At 47.5% G+C, this 24,545-nt stretch overlaps 1 protein-coding gene across 2 annotated transcripts; it reads left to right on the forward strand.

Moving 5' to 3' along the window:
• Positions 1-442: 442 nt before the first annotated feature.
• On the forward strand, positions 443-23,590 carry LOC118223280 (TBC1 domain family member 9B). 2 transcript variants are annotated; one of them, XM_035409586.1, is made up of 22 exons: positions 443-749; positions 2,889-2,999; positions 4,353-4,471; positions 7,015-7,243; positions 7,789-8,047; positions 8,617-8,824; positions 9,364-9,546; positions 10,197-10,352; positions 10,529-10,679; positions 12,263-12,477; positions 13,265-13,382; positions 14,101-14,386; positions 14,837-14,966; positions 15,364-15,462; positions 15,772-15,840; positions 16,348-16,588; positions 17,001-17,066; positions 17,633-17,704; positions 18,767-18,817; positions 19,246-19,311; positions 19,930-20,027; positions 20,369-23,590. In XM_035409586.1, the coding sequence occupies exons 1-22, from the start codon at positions 632-634 to the stop codon at positions 21,008-21,010; spliced, it is 3,687 nt and encodes a 1,228-aa protein (XP_035265477.1). In that variant the 5' UTR covers positions 443-631; the 3' UTR covers positions 21,011-23,590. The 2 variants fall into 2 exon arrangements, with proteins under 2 accessions (XP_035265477.1, XP_035265478.1); XM_035409587.1 differs by lacking the exon at positions 18,767-18,817.
• Positions 23,591-24,545: the final 955 nt, after the last annotated feature.

Genomic DNA, 24,545 nt, shown 5'->3' on the forward strand with positions numbered 1-24,545 from the left:
GCCTGCCTGATCTGTTGTGCTTTGAAAAGTTGTAAACACGTTAAAGAACACAATGGAATAGGAAGGGATAGGTGACTAACTGGTGATCACCTCTTAGCAAGCGGAACTCACACAAAAGGAGGTTCATGAATATTGACCTAAAATGTGAATCAGATCATTGTATCGCTTGGGTTGTAGTCTAACGCAAAAATATTATTTATTAAATCAGGCTCATTTTAAACACAACATAGTCCTGTTTTTATTTGTATTTGTACCATCGGCTGTATTGTTTTCCTGGGCTAGAACAGGCTATGCATGACTGCATTCTCTTGTTGGTAGTATACAGCGCACAATAGTACATAACTAAATAACTTCATACCTGTGATGTGTATTTCACCTATTTACGTTCGACTTTTTTGGTCAGTGCGACTGCTTGCCGTAGCAGAGTGACGAATGGTGGGCGTGGTTACGTCAGAGGAGGAAGGACCATTGCAGCAGCAGCAGAAGCAGCTACGGCGCAGCAGACGGCCCATGGAGTGAACCCAAAACAGCAGGCATAGCGTCTGCTAAACGCACCAGTGACACGCGAAAATTAATCAGAAACACGAAAGGACCCTTTTCAGCGTGAGACGAGAGTATTTAAAACGCACAGATGTGGATAACTCCGGAGGAGGTGTTGCTTGCAAACGCTCTTTGGGTGAGCGAAAGGGCGAACCCCTTCTTCATTCTTCAGAGAAGAAAGGGACACGGGAAAGGAGGGGGCATCACTGGTATGTCATCAAAAATGAATTTTTAATTATCAACTTATTACGTTTCGGACCTAGCACTGAAGTTAAATATTTGTGCATGGTGGAAACACCTTTTGCCAAGTAAATCACAATCATCAGAGTGCGTTTTACTGGTTCCTGTATGTTGTCAATAGCTAAGTTGGCTAGAATTTTTTGCTGAACAACAACAACAAGAAGCCATCTCAAGCTAACTTGTTTGTGGTTCAATAGATGACCGATGTTAACTGTAATACACCTTGAAACTAAGAATTATTCAACACAAGCATAGTTTCATTATTGGACATAACATAAATGTTATTTTTTGCCATTTACGTTAGCTACCCCAGCATTAGCCTAACACAAGAAAATGTTTGCTAGCGTTGCTCCTCGATTCATGGCATTTTTTCATGTGATCTGTATATTGAAGTTGTATAGATCTGTACCTCTTAAGACAGAAACACAAATAAACGTTTTGTACGCGCTGGATAGCTACGGCTACGAAAGGCGTTGAGATGCGCAGGTTTTATATTGCTCTCTGTGCTGTTGTGATCTCAAGATTGTAAGTTACACGTTTAGCTTACGTGGGTAAGCTGTTTATTGTTTCGAGGGGAAAATGGTATAGGCAATATTACATGTGTATTGTAACATTGCCTGTAACGTTACATGTAAATAAACAAGCCCACCCTTTTCCTTCTCGGAGAACAACGGCTGCTTAACGATCAAATTCAGAATTACACTGTCGCCCTGACCACATGACCAAAACAATGGACCCATTTTCTCCCCGTTCCTCCCCAAACAGAATTATCGACTCCAGAGCTGCTGTAATTAATCAAATTTCATCCAAAGCGTCGGTCTTCACGGATCTAAATATTACACCACCTCAAAAGATCCTCTTTGGCTTATTTTATTTGTCAGTCGCCGAGATGCTATGATGTCATCAAATGTTTTCAACTTGTTAGTTTCGGGGGCTTTTTGTGGAAGTTGTCATGTCTTCTCAAACGACATCGGTCTTTAATTTGTCATGTCCCGTATTAAAAAGGTATGTATTACATTTCATATAGGGCCTAGCGCTGAGCATCTATAAGTGGCTGTTTACATGACATTCTCGGGCTGGACATTAACTAGTCACGTGAAACTTGTCAGAGCGGTGTGTCATACAAGTGTTTGGCACTTCATGCTGAAAGCTTTGTGTTTGCGTGTGTGTGCTTTACACGGGTATGTTTCAGGTACCCTAGTCTGCTTTTCAATCATTTTAGAGCCCAGGATGTGAAATTAATTGAAAATTTGTGAGTAAGAGGAAACACGCTAACCGTTTGTGCAGTTTTGTTTGGTCGGTGGGCAAAAGATAACATCGCGCAGAAAACCAGTGTGCGGTCTGCTTCTTCCCCGGCTATTTGGGGGTGAACATTGCTATTTGTGACAGACTCAGTCAGTGGGTGGTTGCTGCGGAGTTCAGTGTGGTCCCTCAGATTACTGGGGTTGAGGTGAGAAAGTGCAGCTTTCCTTTATTTATAGTTATTTCCATGGAGCACACATTACTTTTATACTCTTTTTATCTAGCAGATGCACTCGTCCAGAGTTACTTGCACAATATTGACAGTAGCCTGATTTTGCACAATAATAGGCCACGTATTGACTCAGCTGTAGCTTTACTGAAGCAGTGCAGGTTAAGAACCTTGCTCGGGGGTGCAAGGAAGCAACCTCACTGAACTTCCAAAACCATACCCTTCTTTTGGCAAGTTTAGTATCCTGACCTCTGCCACGCTGTCCTTGCTACTTGTGTATGGGGTTTTCTCTCTCAGTGTAGCCTAAATGATGTGCATTCAACATGCATAGTAATGGGACAGTATAGGCTAGTAGTACAACGTCCCAGAGTGTTTGGAGTGGCAGCTGTGTGTGAGAAGTAGACTCTTGCTGTGAGCATTCTACTCTGTGTGAGAAGTATGCCCTTGATGTGTGTTCCCAAGCCTTTGTGTGAGAGGTGCATCTGGATGTAGGTGTTTTTTGGTCTGTGTGCGAGCTAGGCCGTGTCTTCCTGTGGGTGGACATGCGTGTGCGTTAGAGGTGCATCTTCCTGTGGTGGTTCAGATCGTGTGTGATAAGTGAGCTCTTGCTGTGTGTGTGTGGTTTTTTTTTTTTCAGGCTTGCTGGTTGGGACCCTGGACGTGGTCTTGGACTCCAGCGCCAGGGTCGCCCCTTACCGGATTCTGCACCAGACGGGGGAATCGCAGATCTACTGGAGCATCGCCTGCGGTCAGTACGGGCAGCGTAAAGGTCAAAGGTCGCCGCGTCAGGAACTGTGCCAGAACAGACTGACGAACCGGGTCCATTATAAGAGCGGATGTGAACGTAGAGCAGTAAATACGGTGGTGGCAACGCTAGGAAATAATTTGTCACTAGGCTACCGTCTCGCTGACCTGAAAGTCATTGGAGCGTCATATTTATAGTGCGTGAATTTCTATTTTTCATTTTTATCACACAGACGGTTAAGTGATCAGTAAATCACAATGATATGCTGGAAGCTCTTTATCAATGGAAGCATCAGACACCTGTTCAGCCTGTTGGTGAGACACAGCTGAAAGAAGAGAGCCAATGTTCAATGACACCTTTTGTCTCTGTGGGTGCAGTCGTGGGAGGGAATATTAAACACACGGGAAGTGGAAATTAATATTAATGAACCTTCATGCAGTCGGCTTTCTGCAATTGGTCATCTTCATGTTTTTTTTTTTTCTCAGCTTGTACACCCATGTACACCCACACCCACACCCACACCCACACACACACACAAAAGCACACACCCTTCCCTAACGCATAGAGGTGCTTGTGGACTTTAAGAATAACACAAGGGAGTATCATCCATGACATGATCAAAACCTGTGAAGTCTTGGACCGTGATTAGGGTAAGGGTAGGGAAGGGTGCCAAATTTTATAGGAACTTTGAAGAGCTGCTTTTGGCCCTTTGATAGTTGATTATTCGTTATGTGCTGCTGTAATGTCAAATGAATGAGAGCTGGACAGGCCAAATTTGAAAGGCCTTTAGTTTTTCTGAACATAATTTAACCTCATTACCGTGGGAGTTGCTTTCTCAGTGAGCCAATGAATGTGTCAGGGAGTGCATAGGTGGTGGAAGAAGTGAGTCAGAGAGTGAGAGAGGCTGTGGTTTCTAATCATTATGTGATTACAGAACTCATTGATAATAATCAGTGCTCCAATTAATGTCTAACAAATTTTGTCTCCAACAATCAGATCTTAAAAGATCGTTCCGTGTCTATCATTAGCAGACAGCTCATCAGAAACAAATATCCTTCAATCCACATAAGACCTGCCTGGAACAATCAGAAACATACACTAAACTGAAATTACATCAGAAAACCCCAGAAAGTAAACTGTTACTTCAAGAACTGTCTGGGTAAAGTGAGTAAACCTTCATGACTGGTATAATGGGTGGAGCTACGGTGCACTATGATGTCATTCAAAATACCTGCTCTCCATTGGAGATGCTTTTTGAATGGTTCGTATCGGAGCCGGTGGTAACTTAGCAACTTAATAGGGCTTGATCAAGGTATTGAGTGGATGCAAGTGGCTCAAAAGAGTTTCCTCTCCTAGGCTCCTCCCGTAAGGAGATCACAGTACACTGGGAATGGCTGGAGGCCAACCTGCTGCAGACCCTCTCCATCTTTGACAATGAGGAGGATATCACCACCTTTGTACGGGGGAAAATCCAGGTAGGCGATGTGGTGCTTAGCTACAGGGGGCATGTGGTGCCTAGCTACAGGGGTGTGTGTGGTCCTTAGTTACAAGGGGAATGTGGTCCTTGGTTACAGGGGGCATGTGGTCCTTAACTACAGCAGGCATGTGGTCCCTAGCTACAGGGGGTGTGTGGTCCTTAGTTACAAGGGGAATGTGGTCCTTAGCTACAGGGGGCATGTGGTCCCTAGCTACAGGGGGGATGTGATCCTTAGCTACAGGGGGCATTTGGTCCTTAGCTACAGGGGGTGTGTGGTCCTTAGTTACAGGGGGCATTTGGTCCTTAGCTACAGGGGGCATGTGGTCCCTAGCTACAGGGGGTGTGTGGTCCTTAGCTACAGGGGGCATTTGGTCCTTAGCTACAGGGGGCATGTGGTGCTTAGCTACAGGGAGCGTGTGTTGCTTAGCCACAGGGAGCGTGTGCTCCCTAACTAAAGTGGGAATGTAGTTCTGCACTGAAGTGTGCGTGTGGTGCCTTGCTTAGCGTGGTCCTCCGTCTGTACAATAATGGCCTCTCGCATGGATTTGCTTTTCTCCACAAGTCACAGGTCAGGCTTCCCAGGTGTTGTTCCACGTAGCTGTGTTGAATATTTACAGCGAATGTCTTATTCATTTGGTTATCTGGTGCCTTTATTCATTAAGATTTAAAGGGCATTTCACAGTTGGTACCCCACTGAATCAATAGTCTTGTTCTGTTAGTGCGTGCCATTACCCAGAAGGTTATAGGTTCAATTCCCAGTCAATTCATAGCAAAGACATCTAAAAGGTGCTTCTCTGCTTCAGTCTTGGCATAAAAGTCAAGCTATAGGAATATGTGGCCTGCAATAGACTCACATCATGTCCAAGATATAAACTCTTAATGATTTTGCTTAGTGTTGTCTGAATAACGTTGTCTGAGTCAACTTGCTTAGTTCACACAAGAAAAACTGTAGTAGTCCTTTATCTGTTTCTAATACAACAGCCAGTCTCCTTTTGGGAAACCTCAAGTGTGGCGTACATTTCAAATTAACTTCCCTGTTTTGCGTCTCTGAACAATAAAACAAATAGGCGTAGCTTTTTTGCACGTGTAATAGGGCAAATAGGTGTTTGATTATGAAAGAATAAAAAAAATAGTTCAGTTATTGAATTGATTCCCAAAGAGCTTTCAGGGTAAACAGAACTCTCTAAAGATATCTCCTCAAGTTACCGAGTAGGTTGCTATTTCAACAAGCTATACAGAGTACATAAACTATGCTGTTTTTAGTATACATTATTAATACACTGTTTAAACTGGCTTCTTCCATAAACCATGTGTGAGGACAGTGATCTCAACATCCTGCTATACAGCATCTGTGCAGTAAATCAGTAATTTGAACATAAAGTATAACAGAAATGTCTCTACTAGACCTGAAAAAACAGAGGTGGAGGAGCAGCAAATTTTGGCAAGGGATTTGATGGGATACTGTTGATTTAAAATATATAGACCCGTAATGAAAGTCTTTGTTGACAGACAGTGGGGATCTTGGACAAAATGACCGGTTTAATTTTGTTGAGACTGTTATGCTTTTGATTTCAATCAGAGGCCTTTCGAGTCCAGAGTCCACTCATGTGATTCACTGCTTTAATATCTTCCATTTTAAGGCTTTAGAGAGACAACAGATTAATGGTTGACTGACTCTGGGCCTGTTCACATTAAGACTATGGGCACAGTCTGGACAAAGCCTGAGAATGTTCCAGAAAAAAAATGTCATTAAAATATCTTGAGTTTAATATCAGACGGTTCTTCACAAAAGTTTGCGGAAACAATTTAATATATCATATTTCCATAGCAACGGCCACATCTTCACAGCTTGCGTTCGTGAGATTTCTATTTCTGCAGACATTATGAATGACCTTGACAACTCCTCTTTATGAAAGAATATTTTTGCGTAAGACAGTGGCCTGCAAATTCAAAATAAGATCATACGGCATCAGACATCACTCAGAACTTTAAAGACAGCTTAAATAACATTGATAATGAAATGCTGTTATCTAATATGTTGTTCATGTCGTTATTAGATGCATAGTAGTTGTGTTATAATTGTTGCTGTATTTTTATGCTTTTAAACTTTTAATTGTTTTTACAGTGTAAATTGCTAGCTCACTGTATTTCAGCTTGCTAGCGTACATTTTATACAGTAATGTGTTTTTAGTTTCCCCATTGACGGGTATGTAAAATGGAGCATGGTAGTGAGTGGAGCTCTACATGTAGTTTATTGCATCTGGAGCTGTAGTTAATGAGATGCCTGGAGTGTCTGTTTGTCTTGCTCAGTCTCAGCCAGTCTCTCTCTCTGTCTGTCTCGCTCTCTCTCTCTCTCTCTCTCTCTCTCTCTCTCACATTCCCACCCTTCTTCTCCCACTCGCTCTCCCTCTCTCTTTCTGTCCCTTCATCTCCGACTTCTACTGCTGCTCTCTCTCTCTTTCTCTCCTCCCTCCCCCGCTCCTGCTCTCTTTCTTCTCCTTTCCACCCCCGCTCTCTCTCTCCCCCACCCCTCCCTCCCAGGGGATCATAGCAGAAGAGAACAAGAGCAAGCTGCAGGCAGAAGACGAGGATTCTGGGAAGTTCCGCGAGGCGGAGCTGAAGATGCGGAAGCTGTTCGGCATGCCGGACGAGGAGAAGCTGGTCAACTACTACTCCTGCAGCTACTGGAAGGGGCGGGTCCCCCGCCAGGGCTGGGTCTACCTGAGCGTCAATCACCTCTGCTTCTACTCCTTCCTGCTGGGCAAGGAAGGTGAGCGGGGGTGTGGGGGTTAGAGACTGACACTTCTGGTCCTGCTAGTCTCAGCCAGCCTCTCTCTGATGTATTCAGCTGTGCTCAGACACAGACAGTCTCTCTCTCAAATTCCCATTCAAATATGCTGTTCAACTTGATCACTTATAGGTACACTATTGCCAGAGCGAGCATTTGAATAAGATGTAAATCAACAGTAAGAATATGTAACAAGAATTGTCTCTCTATCTCCTCCCTCAATCCCTATGTCTCTCCTTCTCCTTTTCTGTCTCTCTCTCCCCCCTCTCTCGCATTCTTTCTTACTCACACTTCCCCCTTCCCTCCCTCTCTTCCTCCCTCTCGCACTCTTTCTCACTCACACTCCTCTCCCCCCTCTCTCTCTCTCTCTATCCCCCTCTCTCTCCCTCCCTCTACCCCTCTCTCTCTCTCCCTCCCTCCCTCCCTCCCTCTCTCTCTCTGTCTCCCCCTCCCTCCCTCTCCCCCACCCTATCGCACTCTTTCTCACTCACACTCCTTCTCTCCCCTCCTCTCTCCCCCCCCCTCAGTGACGCTGGTGGTGCAGTGGACGGACGTGACCCTGCTGGAGAAGAACGCCACGCTGCTCTTCCCGGAGAGCATTCGGGTGAGCACGCGGGACACGGAGCACTTCTTCTCCATGTTCCTCAACATCAACGACACCTTCAAGCTGATGGAGCAGCTGGCCAACATCGCCATGCGGCAGCTGCTGGACAACGAGGGCTTCGCCGCCGACCGCTCCCTGCCCAAGCCCTGCAAGACCCTCAAGAACGTCTCCGCCCTCAAGAGGTACCTTGACCCCACCCACCGCAGAGCCGAAAAAAAGTCCCGCCCCCCTTCCTCTGGGCCCCCTCCCCCGGCTCAGCTCAGTCACGGCACACAGTCTGCTTTCAGCAGAGTTTCAAAGCTTTAACCTGTTAACTTGTGTTGTAGTGACGCTCTTTTAAAAGCTCCCCTGTTGGGGTGGCAGGGCTTCACATTATAGCACCCTTATCTTCTTTGGGATGGTAATACCCCGAGTTCACTGCTGTGTCAAAGTGTGTCAGTGCTGTCCGAATGTATCAATGCCGTCTTGTCCTGTCTGGGCGTGTCAGTGCTGTCTCTTTCTGACTGTCAGTGTGTCAGTGCTGTCCCATTCTGTGTTTAGCTCTGTTCAGTCTGACAGTGCCTTGTCTGTGTCAGTGCTGTCTCTCAGCGTGTAAATACTGTCAGTGCTGTTTCTCAGTGAGTGAGCACTGTGCCTCGGTTCTACCTGTGTAGTATAAGCTGTGGTCATTATGTGCTCTGAGCCCTGCTGGCGCAGTGTGTTCAGTGATACTCTATGTGCTGAACGTCTCGCTTGCCGGTTGCCCTTTCAGGGACTTTGACGCCCGGGCGAAGAACGAGCGGTACCGCGCCATGTTCCGGCTGACCCAGGACGAGCGGCTGGACGGGCACACGGACTGCACGCTCTGGACGCCCTTCGCCAAGATGCACGTGGTCGGCCAGATGTTTGTGTCCAACAATTACATCTGCTTCGCCAGCAGAGAGGAAGACCTGTGTCACCTAATCATCCCTCTGAGAGAGGTGAGAACGCCCACACACACACACACACACACACACACACACACACACACACACACACATACACACCCTTGTGCACGCACACACAAGCGCACGCACTCTATCACATAAATGCAAGCAGTGTGCGCTCACTTGTATGTGTGTGAGAGGTGAGAAACCACACACGCATACACTTCTATTGCCTTCTCTCACACACACACACGCAGCAGATACACATTGATGATAAGCTGTGTGCTTGAGAGAACTGAGAAACCACATGTGCATACACTGATGCTCTCTCTTGCTCTCGCTCTGACTTATTCTAACACACACACACCACATGCTTGCATATGTATTCCCATACATATTGTGTGTGTGCCTGTATGTGTTTGAGTGTGTTTGTGCTTGTGTTTGACTCAGTTTGTCTGTGTGCCTGTATGTGTTTGAGTGTGTTTGTGCTTGTGTTTGACTCAGTTTGTGCGTGTGCATGTGTTTGAGTGTGCTCTTGCTCTCCCACCTCTCTCTCCGTTGTCTCACTCTGTTCGTCCGTCCGTCTGTCCCAGGTGTCCATTGTGGAGAAGGCGGACAGCAGCAGTGTTCTGCCCAGCCCTCTGTCCATCAGCACGAAGAACAAGATGACCTTCCTGTTCGCCAACCTGAAGGACCGGGACTTCCTGGTGCAGCGCATCTCTGACTTCCTGCAGCGTACGCCCGACAGACTGTGGAGCGACGGCAAGGAGCTGCCCGTGAGTGGTCACCTTAGCCTGTCAGTCAACCAGTGAGCCCTCCCTCCAGTCAGCAGACCAGCCAATGAGTGCCTTTCACCAGAAGTCTTAATTTGCCTCTCCCTTTTTCTTTGTATACCCTCTGGTTTTCTCAGCTTTAGCCTTTCAGATTTTCTGTTTTTTTTTTTCTTGTTCAATTTGAACTATCTATTGGAATTGGTTAATCTGGCAACCTTTTTAGTGCACCTGGCCTCTGGTGATCTCCCAGTGCATTGTGGGCTGCTGAGCCACAACAGGATGTAGATCAGTGCCCAGTGCCAGAGATGACATCACAATCTGTTCCCCTCACGGATCCTGTGAAGCACATGACTTGACACAGAGCGTAGGTCTTCGCACGGAGAGACGTCGCGGTGTGGAATAGCTTACCAGGTCATGTGACAGAGGCAGAAACCAGGCTTGATGTGGTGCTGGATACTATGTAGTTAAACAGGGAGCACTTGGTACCCTTTAGTGATTGGAAAATGGCACTCATTGTTGGGCTGAATGGCCTGTTCTCATTACGTTGTGCTGTGCTGTGCTGTTCTGTGCTGTGCTGTGCTGTGCCATGCCATGTCGTGATCCCTGTTCTCAGTGGAGCTTAACGGCAGTGGTTGCTCTTTACCTGTGTTCAGGAGTCTCCGAGCCCCACCTCGCCCTTCCTGTCGACCTCCCCGGCCCCAGGGGAGAGCCCCCCCAGCCGGCTGTACCAGTCCAGCCTGCCCACCGCCACCCAGGGCCTGCTGAGCATCTTTCGCAAGGGCGCGCCCGAGGACCTGGGGCCCAAAGCTGTGAGCGTCCCGCCCCGGCCCCCTCTCTTACCCTCACCCCTGAGCACCCCGCGTGAGGTCGCTGTTCTGGGGTTTCTGACTGGAGCTTATTCACCAGCCACCGTAATGTCCTCCTGATATTGACGTCGCTGCGCTTCAGTCATCCCGTTTTGCTTTCTTTTTTTGTTTTTACTCAGACGAAGGAGAAGATGAAGGAGGAGTCGTGGAACATCCACTTCTTTGAGTTTGGACGGGGCGTCTGCATGTACCGCACCTCCAAGACCCGGGAACTGGTGCTCAATGGCATTCCAGAGAACCTGCGTGGGGAGCTATGGCTCCTCTTCTCAGGTAATACACCCCTCGGCATGTAGAGGGCGCTATGGGTGCGCTTCTCAGGTAATACGCCCCTAAGCCTGCTCAATGGCATCCCAGAGAACCTGTGTTGGGAGCTTTGGCCGCTCTTCTCAGCTAATACACCCCTCAGCCTGTAGAGGGAGCTATGGCTGTTATTCTGACTTGTAACTTGTCCTTTTCCCTTATCAACAAGATAATTATTTCATAAAAATAAAACGTTTCTTGTAATTGTGATGTTGTCTCATAATGAGAAAACATCACATAATTACAAGAAGAGATTATAAAAATAACTTCATAGCAGCATTTCAAATGAGCAAGTAAAATATATATTGTGCCACTTCCCTCCTACCTACAGGGGGAGCTGTAGCTACTGTTCTCATCCAGTAGTCCACTAAGCGTACAGGGTAAACAAATCTAAATCTGGAAAACAAAGGATTGCGGTGCAGGATATTTTGAATGTTTTGAGAGTTGCCTGAGGCAAGTTGTGCGATGGTGTAGACACAAGAAATGCGGTGGTCTGTAGAAACCTCGTCAGGAAAGGTTTCTGTTTTGCTGCTTTTGTCTCTACCTCCTGACTAAAGAGGAAGAGCATTCTTGCAGAAAACAGCACTAGCATGGCAAGTCAGATGACTGTTTGCCCTAAGCGGTGGTCTGCCATGAGCTCGATTCCGATCATTTCTGCTTTCTTATAGGCTTCTGAGTCACATGACTCGTGTCAGCTGAGGAAACCGTAATATCAGCGTTATTTCAACCCAACAAGGAAGTGCTTTTACTTTTATTTTATCAACGTGCTCCTTGTACAGACCCACAGCTTTGTCCAGTGTTGTTTCTCGGGAAATGTATCACAGGAAAGATTCACAGGTTCAGATGTAATTAAGTAAAACCATTTATGTTAAAGTGCAAAGTCCTAAACTCGGTCTGCTCGATGCCTGTCCTGGAGGGCCACATGGGTACTTGACCTTGCGGCTGACCTATTTATCTGGCCGTGAACAGACTGTTTCTGTAGGGCCGTGCTCCAGCCGTACTTCCTCTTCTGAAATGAAACCAGAAATGGCCTCAGGGCAGACTAAAGGCTCGTTGAGTGCCAGGGTTGCCAGGTCTGCAGTTTTCACGCCACAGGCTATTTTTCTTAGTCGCGGGTAGAAAATTAATTACTGCAGGTCACGGTTTTTGGGGACTATTATTTTGCAAATGCCATGGAGAACGGAGAGCTATGGGCTATTTTTTGGTGGGTTTTCACTGCCTATTGGGCTGCAAATTCTTTTACTATGCCCTGGAAAACATTTTCAGTGCTCCCATTTTCGGAGCGCTTGCTCCTGAAATTTGATGAGTGCTAACGGGAAGATTAATTTTAGTATCACATTTATTAATTGAGATGCATTAGTGTGCTCCTGATTTTTTCATTAATGTGCTCAATGTGCTCCTTGGAAAAAATGCTAGTGTAGAACCCTGACATTTGTATCGCGGTAATGCAGCTGTTTTTAAACGCTGGAAAGACGCTTCCTGGTTGTAAAGGAGGCGTGACCCTGCCGAGGCATGACTCCGCCTCCTTCGCCCGTCCTCCCCCCCCCCCCCAGGTGCGGAGAACGAGATGGCGACCCACCCCGGGTACTACGGCGAGCTGGTGGAGCAGGCGATGGGGCACTGCTCCCTGGCCACGGAGGAGATCGAGCGCGACCTCCACCGCTCCATGCCCGAGCACCACGCCTTCCAGAACGAGATGGGCATCGCCGCGCTCCGCCGGGTCCTCACCGCCTACGCCTACCGCAACCCGGGCATCGGGTACTGCCAGGTCAGCGCCCTGCTCGCCACGGCCTGCCGCCTGAGGGCAGTGCCCTCTGCCCCAGCTGGAATATACAGCCGGCCCTTAAAGCTCTAAAGAGTCGCCTGCAATACGTATATATATACCTTTGCATTTCTGGATGAGTCCATGTACTGTGCGCGTGCGTGTGTGTGTGTGTGTGTTTGCGAACGAGGGTGAGCAGGTCTATGTTTCTGTCTATGCAGTTGTGTGTGTTAATTTAGTTTGTATGTTTACTGTGTGTATATGTAAACGTGATTTTGTGTGATTGTGTCTTTGGTTTGTGTCTATATATACTATACATGATTGTGTGTTGACAGTATATGCTATGTAAATGTGAGTGAGTGTGTGTGTTTGATAGTTTATATGTTGACTGTGTGTATGATATGTAAGCGAGTGTCATGTATGAATGTATATTTGTGTCTGAGTGTAGCAGTCCTGCAGCTTCCTGTGTGTTTGTGTCTGAGTGTAGTAGTCCTGCAGCTTCCTGCGTATTTGTGTCTGAGTGTAGTAGTCCTGCAGCTTCCTGTGTATTTGTGTCTGAGTGTAGTAGTCCTGCAGCTTCCTGTGTATTTGTGTCTGAGTGTAGTAGTCCTGCAGCTTCCTGTGTATTTGTGTCTGAGTGTAGCAGTCCTGCAGCTTCCTGCGTATTTGTGTCTGAGTGTAGTAGTCCTGCAGCTTCCTGTGTATTTGTGTCTGAGTGTAGTAGTCCTGCAGCTTCCTGTGTATTTGTGTCTGAGTGTAGTAGTCCTGCAGCTTCCTGTGTGTGTGTCCTCAGGCGATGAACATCGTGACCTCGGTGCTGCTGCTGTACTGCACGGAGGAGCAGGCCTTCTGGCTGCTGGTGGCTCTGTGTGAGAGGATGCTGCCGGACTACTACAACACCAGGGTGGTGGGTGAGTCTCTGTGCTGCTGCTGCTGCTCTTAACTACAGATGAACACTGATCTGCAGCTAGGACAACTCCCTAGAGCTACGCACTGATCTGCAGCTAGGACAACTCCCTAGAGCTACGCACTGATCTGCAGCTACGACAACTCCCTAGAGCTACGCACTGATCTGCAGCTAGGACAACTCCCTAGAGCTACGCACCGATCTGCAGCTATAACAAATCCCTGCAACTACATGTTGACGTACCGCTACGACAACTCCCTGCAGCTACATGCTGAAATAGAGCTACAACTCCCTGCAGCTACACGCTGACGTAGAGCTACAACAACTCCCTGAAGCTACACGCTGATGTAGAGCTACAACAGCTCGCTACAGCTACACACTGGCATACTGCTACAACTGACTACAGCTACATACTGTGCTACCACTACAACTGACCACAGGTACACACTGAAGTACTACTTCAGCAGCCGACAACAGATACACACTGACATAACACTAACACTGACTATAGCTGCACACTGAGGTATTGCAACAGTTAACCACAGATACACACTGACATAACACTAACACTGACTATAGCTGCACACTGAGGTATTGCCACAGTTAACCACAGATACACCCTGAGGTACCACAACACACTGATCAGCTGAGCACTGTTATAACACACACAGCTGTTCCTTTGGCGTGTGGTTAAGAGGCCCGCGGTGTGTGTGATGTCACAGGCGCGCTGGTGGACCAGGGCGTGTTCGAGGAGCTGACGCGGGAGTGTCTCCCGCTGCTGTACGAGCACATGCAGGAGCTGGGCGTCATCTCCACCATCTCGCTGTCCTGGTTCCTCACCCTCTTCCTCAGCGTCATGCCCTTCGACAGCGCCGTCCTGGTGGTGGACTGCTTCTTCTACGAGGGCATCAAGCTCATCTTCCAGGTGTCCCTGGCCGTGCTGCACGCCAACATGGACCAGCTGCTGGCCTGCCACGACGAGGGCGAGGCCATGACCATCCTGGGCAGGTAGGGGGCGCTGTGGAGGCTGGGGTATATCTGGATATCTGCATTTCCCTCTTTCAGATGTATTTACCTGGCCTGTCTTTCAGATATTTATCTGTCCTTTCCACATATATTCATCTGTCCTAATCGACAGGCATATTTACCTGTCCTTTCTCAAATATATTCACCTGTCCTAATCCACAGGTAGATTTACCTGTCATTTCTCGCGTATATTTACGTGTCCTAAACCTACGGGTATAATTATCTGATCTCTCAAATATATTCACCTGTCCCCACTCTCAGGCATAGTGTCTTGTCCTGCGTCTGGTATATTTACCTGTCCTCTCTCACATATTCACCTGTCCCCTCTCTCAGGCATAGCCACTTGTCCTACCTCTCAGGTATATTTACCTGCCCTCTCTCAGGTATATTCACCCGTCTCCGCTCTGATAATTCACCCGTCCTTGCTGTCAGGTACCTGGACAACGTTGTGAACAAGCAGACTGCGTCTCCGCCCATCCCCCACCTCCACGCCCTGCTGACCAGCGGGGACGAGCCGCCGCCCGAGATCGACGTGTTCGAGCTAATCAAAGCTTCTTATGAGGTCAGAGGTCACGCCGCTCAGGCTCCTTTACCCTTAATTGGATCATTTTCTGTATGATTATTCCCCTCGTACTCATAGGTTCTCTGGTATTTCACTTTAAAACGTAGACTTAGTACTTTTTCTTCCTCCCCCTTTATTACTCCACTGGTGATGAATTTTTCAACGTTTCCTAGTCTGTTAGCATTACTCTTCCGCTACTCTGCTGATCCCTAACAGTAACCCATGCTGACACTCACAGTTGTGTGTCTGCCCCACTGCACATGCCCACTCCTGCTCCCTTCACATCTCCTCCAGTTTAATGCCTTTGAGCAGCCGAACCGTTACAGCTGAGTAACTGTGTCACAGACGCGCTTGAAAAGAGGTCACATGACCGCCCCTTTATCCCGTTCCCCTGCAGAAGTTCGGCAGTCTGCGAGCGGACGTCATTGAGCAGATGCGGTTCAAGCAGAGGTTAAAGGTCATACAGTCGCTGGAGGACACTGCCAAAAGGAGTGTGGTGAGTAGCACAGCTGGCTTCGAAGCTTCGACGTGTGCTGTGGTAGAGTATTTGCAGCAGCGTGAATTTTCGTGTTGCAATGCTCTGTCATTATAGCAGCAGTCCTTACATTGGAGTACGTGTCCTGACGCTAATTTGTAAATCCTGATATTGACGTGTGAATCCTGACACTGAGGTGTAAATCTTGACATCGTTGATTGCATCCTGATATTGATGTGTGAACCGTGACATTGGTGATTGTGTCCTGACATTGAGGTGTGATTCCCGACATTGGTGATTGTGTCCTGACATGGAGATGTGTCCTTTCAGGTCAGGGCTATCATGACAGACTCTGCCTTCACCATCGAGGAGTTGGAGGAGCTGTATGTTCTCTTTAAGGTGAGAGGCTGCTTCTCCTCTCTCTGTGGGGGTTTAAATCTGCTCGGCAGGGGAAAGCCATTTAATTACAAACACGAGGGGGATTACCTCTCTAAACCTAATCCCGGGGCCACTTCTCATATTTGGAGGAAGTTGTTTGCTAGGTCTGATATCAGGGTCTGTGTAATGTGGTCTTATCAGCTGACTTAAGTTAAACAGGAGGTCCAACACTACTTTTTGCCACTCTGCTTTTCCTCTGACTTAACGTGTGCTCGCGCGTGTGTGTGTGTGTCTGCGTGTATGTGCATGTGTGCGTGTGTGTGCTTGCATGCATGCGTGGTCGTGTGTGTGTGTCTGTGTCCGTGCGTGCATGTGTGCTCGTGTGTGTGCTTGCGTGCTCGTGTGTGTCTGTGCCTGAATGTGTGCTTGTGTGTGTGTCTGTGCGTGCATGTGTGCTTGTGTGTGTGTGGGTGTGCGTGCATGTGTGCTTGTGTGTGTGTGGGTGTGCGTGCCCGTGTGTGTTTGCAGGCGAAGCACATCATGAGCTGCTACTGGGGGGCCAGCACCAGCGCGGCGGAGCGCCACGACCCCAGCCTGCCCTACCTGGAGCAGTACCGCATCGACATGGGCCAGTTCATCCAGCTGTTCGCCGCCCTGGCGCCCTGGGGCTGCGGCATGCACACGCCCGCCCTCTCCGCCCGCCTCTTCCGCCTGCTCGACCACAACAAGGACGGCCTCATCAACTTCAAGGAGTTTGTCACCGGACTGAGTGAGAGCGGGACCTGCTGCTAACCTAAGCTAAACCTAAAGCAAACGATGGAGAAGTGTTATTATAACCTGATGACTGCATTCAGAAAATATCTGCGCTCAATGGTTTCTGAGAGTGGATGATGTGATGGTTTCGGCATATTAACTTTGTTAGGGAAATGGCATCTTATTTACTGAGCTATAGCATCACCACAGGTGTACAAGCTAAGTAGAAAGGAATTCACTTTTGGAAATACCAAAAGGAATTACTAAGAATGACCAAGCGTGTATTTTCAGGTAGGCTGTTAATAAGCCCTAGTTCTGATGGTTAAAATGATTACAGAATACAGCAGGGGGACCTGAGCTCTGTTTGTGCAGCAGTCGGAGTCTGACCGCGCTGCGTGTGATTAAATCATACCGTACTCTGTCCTCAGGTGGGATGTACCATGGAGACATGACTGAGAAACTGAAGCTGCTCTACAAAATGCACCTGCCTCCAGGTAACCAGGAGAAACAGCTGTCGCTCAGAAATTCGCCTGTGTTCACCCGTTTGACTCATTCGTTCAGCTGTACTCCAGGCTGTTGGTAGTGTGCCTTACACTGGTGTTCATGTCAGTGTCAGCCATGGAGTTCAGTTCGCCCCTCAGTCTCAACAGCTCCCCTGTTTTTCACTCGTTGGAATGAGCGGTCATGTCCTTTCTGTCGTCAGGGAAGGTGTAGAGAGATGTCTGTGCAGGAAACAGTGTGAGCGTGATGGGGTCAGTGTGTGCCTGGCCGGGGTGTATTCTGGGATGTGTGGGAGGTTTCTGTGGGTCAGTGTGTGGATACACTGCAGTGCATTATGGGATGTGTGGGAGGTTTCTGTAGGTCAGTGTGTGGATACACTGCAGTGTATTGTGGGATGTGTGGGAGGTTTCTGTAGGTCAGTGTGTGGATACACTGCAGTGTATTGTGGGATGTGTGGGAGGTTTCTGTAGGTCAGTGTGTGGATACACTGCAGTGCATTATGGGATATGTGGGAGGTTTCTTTAGGTCATTGCTGATGTGTTTCCTGTTTCTGTCGTAGCTCTGTGTCCAGAGGAAGCCGAGTCTGCGCTGGAAGCAACACAGTTCTTTACTGATGACAGTACCCCACAGGGTCAGTGTGTTACTACACACACACACACACACACACACACAGTTCTTTACTGATGACAGTACCCCACAGGGTCAGTGTGTTACTACACACACACACACACACACACACACAGTTCTTTACTGATGACAGTACCCCACAGGGTCAGTGTGTTACTACACACACACACACACACACACACACACAGTTCTTTACTGATGACAGTACCCCACAGGGTCAGTGTGTTATTACACACACACACACACACACACACAGTTCTTTACTGATGACAGTACCCCACAGAGTCAGTGTGTTACCACACGCACACACGCGCACACACACACACACGCACAGTTCTTTACTGATGACAGTACCCCACAGGGTCAGTGTGTTACCACACACATGTACACACACACACGCGTGCACACGTGCACACACACACACACGCACACATACACGCCAGACATTCTTTTCTGGCAACATTTTTGCCCATGGTCAGTGTCTTACACATACACAGCTGTACTCCACAGTCAGTGGAGATTTAATGGACTTTGTGTTGGGGCTTGGTGTCTGACACACACACACAACATTTTTAATGACAATGATACTCTGCAGGGTCAGTGTCTTAGACATGTGCACATACATGCACATTTTTCACTGATAATGGGTCACACATACGCACACACATACACACACACACACAGACAAACAGACAAGCATTCTTCACTGACGATACTATTCCACTAGGTCAACATTTCCTTCTGAGAGAAATAAAGAACCTTATTTCTTTTGGGGCTAGTTTCAGTGCAGTCTTTTCTCAGCTAATGTTGTTCTTGTAGCAGCTGAACATATTTTCTTCCCACAAACCATCTCGCTGCATGTTTCCTGTGCATGGGAACGCCCAGTCCTACTAATCAATAACAGAGTATATGTTCAGCTGAGTGGTATCTTCATCTCATGGTCTCGTTTGCTTTTCTCTCGTTCTCTTTCTCTCTGCCTTTCTCTGTTTTCTCCTCTTTCTTCTTCTTCCCTCTCTTGTTCTCTCTTTCCCTCGGCTCCGTGTCTTCTGTTTTCCCACCTCTCCAGATCCTCCCTTCCTGTCTGCTGTGGACTTCCTGCTGCAGGAAGTGGCCTCAGGTTTGTCTCTCTGTGACTCTGTAGTCCTGTTTCGTCATGCCTTGTCTCCCCCCCTCTCTCACTGCTGCCTGCTTCCTAACACCTCACTGCTCTCTTACACTCCCATACCCATAATCCCCACCCCTCACACACACCTGTCTCCTGGTATGTGGAGCAACTTCACCTTGCACTCCCTTTCCAACTTTTTATACCTCAGAGCCTCACTTTGGTATCTGCTTTTCAGTCTGTGTATTAGAGGTTTACATGGAAATGATGTGGAAGCATAGCTGTGTACCTGGGTATTGTAGTCCGTTTTTCAACATTGACGAGAGTAATGTAGTCCAGTGTGGTATAGTGTCAGTATGGGTTTTGTAGTCCACTGTGAGCACCGAAGGTGTAAGAATTGCGGTCCGCTGTTAGCACTGATGTGGCTTCCTCCATCTGAACAGGAGAGGAGGTAAAGGTAGCAGAGCTGGGAGACGACTCGGGGAATGGGAACCCAGAGGAGAAGAAAGGTACACCTCATCTGCTGCCATTGGCTGAATTCCGCGATCCAATGCAGTTTTAGATCCAATGTAGCTGCTACCTGGGAGAAGCTGGTTCTGATTACTGGACCTGAGTTATGAGTCAGTTAAATCCTGACCTGTTTATATTGTGCTGCCCTCTGCTGGGTGGCATAGGAAATGGCACAGAGGGGACACATTTGTTTAATTCAGTGGTTAACCGTGGACCCCTGGACCTGGAGAGACGCAAGCTCTGCTGGTTTTTGTTTTCACCAAAAAATAAGCACCTAATTCAGACCCATGTAACCAGGTGAAGTGAGTTACTGTTGTAAGTAATTAAGTCCAAAATAACAACAAAAATCAGCAGAGCGTGAATGAATTTAGTGAATATTAGCGAGATGAACAGTTCACAATTATGGTGGATGTTCTTTTCTTTGATATTTTTTATTGTTTATTTTCTCAAGGTATACTTGGTTAACTACCTATATGCCGTATTTAATATCAATATCTAATTCTCAAATTCAGCATCCATGAGATGCAACCAGTTAAAATAAACCTGTATCCTTTTCCACTGGAACTCGCTGTGACAGCTGAATGGGGTTTTACCAGGGTTACTTTTCTCTTTCGCAGAAGAGAAAGTGAAGGACTACAAGTATTATTTGAGGATGTGGGCCAAAGAGAAGGAACCCAAGAAGGAGACAATCAAAGACCTGCCAAGGATGAACCAGGTAAAGAGAGGAGTGCTGGACCTGACCGCACGGCTGGCCAGGGAGCCGGACCGCAATATGACCGTAGTGCTGGTTAGAATGTGAACCATCTGTGTTGAACAGAAAGGCTCAGCCTAGTTCCAGTGCTGCTCTGGTTCTGGTATTGGTATTTTTTCTTTCCCTTATGCACCCACAATGGGGGCCACAGTAATGCTCTGAGATCTGTTTGTGAGTTCTGTTGGCTCGTGGGTAAATGGTTTTGTATTGTACTCTGACCACTATGAGTTTGATTCGGTGTGTGTGACAGATCTCTGTTTGACTCCCCTGTGTGTGACTCCCCGCCCCCCCCCCCTCGCCCACAGGAGCAGTTTATCGAGCTGTGTAAGACCCTGTACAACATGTTCAGCGAGGACCCGTTGGAGCAGGAGCTGTACCATGCTATCGCCACCGTCGCTAGCCTGCTACTGCGAATCGGCGAGGTGGGGAAGCGGTTCAGCAACAACGGCGCCAAGAAGGCCGACAACCATGCCACCGCCGCCACCACCACCGCCATGGCTGCGGCCTGCCACCCCGAGCCGCCCCAGCCCGAAAAAGAGCTCCCGACGGGGGAGGGAAGCCCAGGACAGGCCCAGGTCTGCAAGGCCCTGGAGGAGGCGCAGCTGGAGGCCCCCGTCCCACCCACCTCGGACGAGGAGGCCAAGGACGACACCTCGGTCTCCTCCTACTCCATGGTGAGCGCCGGCTCCCTGCAGTGCGAGGACATCGCCGACGACACGGTGCTGATTGGCTGCGGGGACCAGCGGCGCTGCAGCGTACCGGACGTCGATTGGTCCATCACCTTCGAGCAGATCCTGGCCTCCCTGCTGACGGAGCCCCCCCTGGTGGACTACTTCGAGAAGAAGCAGGACATCCGCTCCAAGATGGCCGCCTGCAAGGCCCAGCGGGCCGTGGAGCGCCAGGTCAGCACCTCCAGCGAGCACGAGGTTGCCCTGCTGTCCGGCTGACCCCTGGACCGGCCGTCCCAAACTCTCTCCATCTTTGGGGATGACCCCCCAGGTCAGACTCGGGGGTTCACCATGCACCCGAGCCACCTCTCATAATCCCCCCTCACTGCACCCTGAGGACCCCAGACTCTCTTTGTATCTTCCCTCTTCGTTTTCCTTCTTTTTTATTTTCTGAAAGAAAGATCTATAAATGTATATATATAGGAAATGTATCTACCCGAATAGCCTAAGAAAGAGCATTAATGTATGAACACAGCATATTTATGTAACGGTGTGGGACCTCCCCTCCATACATCACAAGTTCCAGATCCACGTCATTTCAACCCTGAGAATATCAACCACCCATGCCCCCCCCCCCCTTCAAAGATGCCTTTCTATTGGTTCACTCTGTGGCTCCTAACACTATAATTGGCCATTACCCAAGGATATGATGCGTTGGGTGGGTGGTGGGGGGAGTTACGCTTCTAGTGCGTCTTTGTATGAGCTGAGTTGTGTCTGCCTTGTCTGGCCAGAGCAGAGTGAAGAATCTAAGCCTTAAAGAATAATAGCAGATGGTTGTTCTAGTGTACCGTGTGGGCTTGGACTCACGCAGCACGCTGAAGAGAAAATGGTAAGCTGAACGCGTTGAGTAAGGACAGCACATGGGCTGATCAATCTGGCAACCCGCTAGTCTTATCAGTACTGTTTTTTTTTTTTTTTGGTTTTTACATTTTCAGAACTAGCTGTCTGAAACTACCTCTTCAGGCTTTCCGTTCTTTTAAAACCGTTTACTCCACTTTTCCTCCCCTGAGTTTCTGTGAATTGGGCGTGGGTCAGAATCCATCGCTCGCTCTTGTCGGGGTGAGAGGAGAGGTCCCAGGTGTACGGGGGTTGGCGAGTGGCGCACCCGTTCCGGTGTGGTGTGCGACTGGCCTGTGTGGTTCACCCACGGTTCGGACAGTTCAAAGCGGTTCACGTTTCGGCAAGCTGTGTTCACGAATGGACTGTGTTTCTCTTATTTAGTTTTGGAATCATTCACACTTGTACTAGACTGTCAGTTAAATCGCACACACAGCATGTCGCTGCTCACCTTCACAAACCCAGGCAAGGTATTTTACTGTAATGCAACAAATAGGAGCAAATCCCTTTTGCTTGTCGCTAAATTGCTTAACTTTTCCTTCGTATTATTGTTAATTTTGTTTTACAGTCTGCTCTGCCCGTTTCTCTTAAATAAGGCTAATGTGTTAAAGGTCTGAACCGTGGACAAAGCATTCTGTAGACTGAAGCATTTGTATACATAGGCAAAAGCCATCTTCAGTATCATAAACATACAATTTTGTTCAAGTATATCTGTCACTTTTTAGGTTTAAAGCTGTAATTTCCTGAACATCATATTTTATTATATATATTCTTTAAAGCCTGACTGTAATTAGCTTCCATTTCTCCAAGTTGTTAGTGCCAGTCTATCTAGAGATTAAAGGGAAGTCGCAGATATGATTCAGAATGTTTTTTTTTGTTTGTTTTTGTTTTTTTAAACATACAGGTCAATATGGAGGATGCTAAGATTCAGATTGAAGTTCACGTCCAGGGCCAGTGGACGTTTGTTACTGTGTTTAACTGTGTTGTATGTACACGGGCCGTATTCACTGTCCGTGGGTTTGGGGTTTCTCAAAGGTCTCGCGCTGACTTGGTGGATATTGCAGAACACAGTGGGCGACCCGCAGTGGTCTAGACTCCTCGTTCACTAAACCCTGTTTCGCTGTGAAGTGAGTCTCATGCTGGGTGGCTGGCAAACCCAGAGCCAGGGGACTTAACCATTTTAGTACTGTTTCACACATTGAGTATATTAATATTTTGAGAGCCATAAAGTCAGAGAATACAGCTTTCACTTTTTTTTTTTACCCAACAGTGTTTTCCTGTTTTCACCCTATATTCAAGGTTTGCTCGTTGGAGGGGAAAACGTAGATAAAGCACAGAATAGCATTAGAAACCTCAGTGTAGTTGACCGGTGGCTTCTAGAAGCAGCACATAGTTTAGGGACTACAGTGAAGAATACTGGAAGCCGGACTTTACCCACCCTGCGAATTTCGTGTGACTGTCGTTTAAGGTCCCGCCCATCGCCGCGCGTCTGTGCCGTCTGTCCGCCATCTGTGTGTCTCGATCTTCGCGTGGGCGTTCCTCGTCTTGCTTTTCCCGCTCGTGCTAAACGGGGACCCTGTGCGAACAGCACTAAAATCGCGTCCGTCGTCGTAGAGCACCGCTCAACAAGCGTAGCATTGTGACCGTGGTGAGAATACTAATATTAAATTATATTATTTCCGTCTGCAGGCTAACGTGAAACACTAACGGGGGGGAAATAGCTTCTGGTTTTAAACTGCAAAGCCTAGCGTATTGGTGTCATTCAGAAATGCCTTCCATTCAGTCTGACCTGTCTTAGCTCCTGTGCGATGTCCACATTTGAGGCACGTGATTTTTCCAGACCACCTGACTGTCATAATTTATTTACACATATTTGTTCAGTGCTAATATGCCATTTTTAACTGTCCTTGATATCTGCTGTATTAAATCTATATTATGTAATAAATACAGATACAGAATAAATGCGTTGTTGTGTGTTTTTAATTGTTTGTGTAGGCCTCAACATGCACAGTGATTCCCACAAGAAATTGATCAGAGAGACCAGCTTTATATGGGGGGGGAGAACTTTTTTAAATTTAAAAATTATTTTTTCAAATGGATTGATCAGAGAGAGTGGCTTTGTGGGACTGCTTAATTGACAGCAGAACCAGGAAGTACCTGTTTTGTTTGCAGTAGGAAAACCGGTAGCACCGTCCTGAATGCATCATCGGTTGGTGTGCTGAAATGTTTTCTCCTGGTTTTTTTTTCACGAGTGTGAATGATGCTGTCATTACAAGGCTTTACATCATAGACCTAGTCCCTCAGATTTAATAGTCTGTCGGTTTATGAAATGAGACAGGCGTGCTCTTAATATTCAAGGTTTTAATGAATTGGAAATGGCATATTTGTAAATGCACTGTTGCATAGAACCTGACTGAATGAACCTTCACTCATTCTCAGATCAAGTCTGCTTCACATACAGCAGTGTGCATGTACTTACATCTGACAAAGAAAGCTTGAATTCCGACGGGATTCGTTCCGCTTTGCATTTGCTGAATAATTTTTGGTTGCAGATTTTTGCAAGCCTTTATGGCAAGGCCTTCTGGCATTAAATAGTTTCCTCTCTATAACTGCATTTTACATAGTTACATATGCATTTGGACAAGTCATAATTACAATTCGATCAATCGGAATGATAATTCAAGATTTCTTAAATAATAATCTGACTAGCAGCAACGATAATTCAGGATATCAAAGACATTTTGGCCCGTCATAATATCTTTAAAAATATCTATAACAGATATCATCATTCGTCTCGGTCACGCTAAATAATACGAGGGCTTGCCGTACGCGCTGCCGTACTCTGTTGCCTGTGCTTGTCGAAAATGTTCACTTCCTCTCCGATGCGCAAGGTGGCGCGCGATCATAAGGGATTCAA

This window comes from Anguilla anguilla, chromosome 3 (genome assembly GCF_013347855.1).
Source record: "Anguilla anguilla isolate fAngAng1 chromosome 3, fAngAng1.pri, whole genome shotgun sequence".
In the NCBI taxonomy this organism is placed as follows: Eukaryota; Metazoa; Chordata; class Actinopteri; order Anguilliformes; family Anguillidae; genus Anguilla; species Anguilla anguilla.

Coding starts and splice junctions, on each gene's coding strand:
- LOC118223280 (XM_035409586.1), top strand. CDS start 632: ATGTGGATAACTCCGGAGGAGGTGTTGCTTGCAAACGCTCTTTGGGTG. Junction 8,048..8,616: donor AACGTCTCCGCCCTCAAGAG/GTACCTTGACCC, acceptor TTGCCCTTTCAG/GGACTTTGACGCCCGGGCGA. Junction 10,680..12,262: donor GCTATGGCTCCTCTTCTCAG/GTAATACACCCC, acceptor CCCCCCCCCCAG/GTGCGGAGAACGAGATGGCG.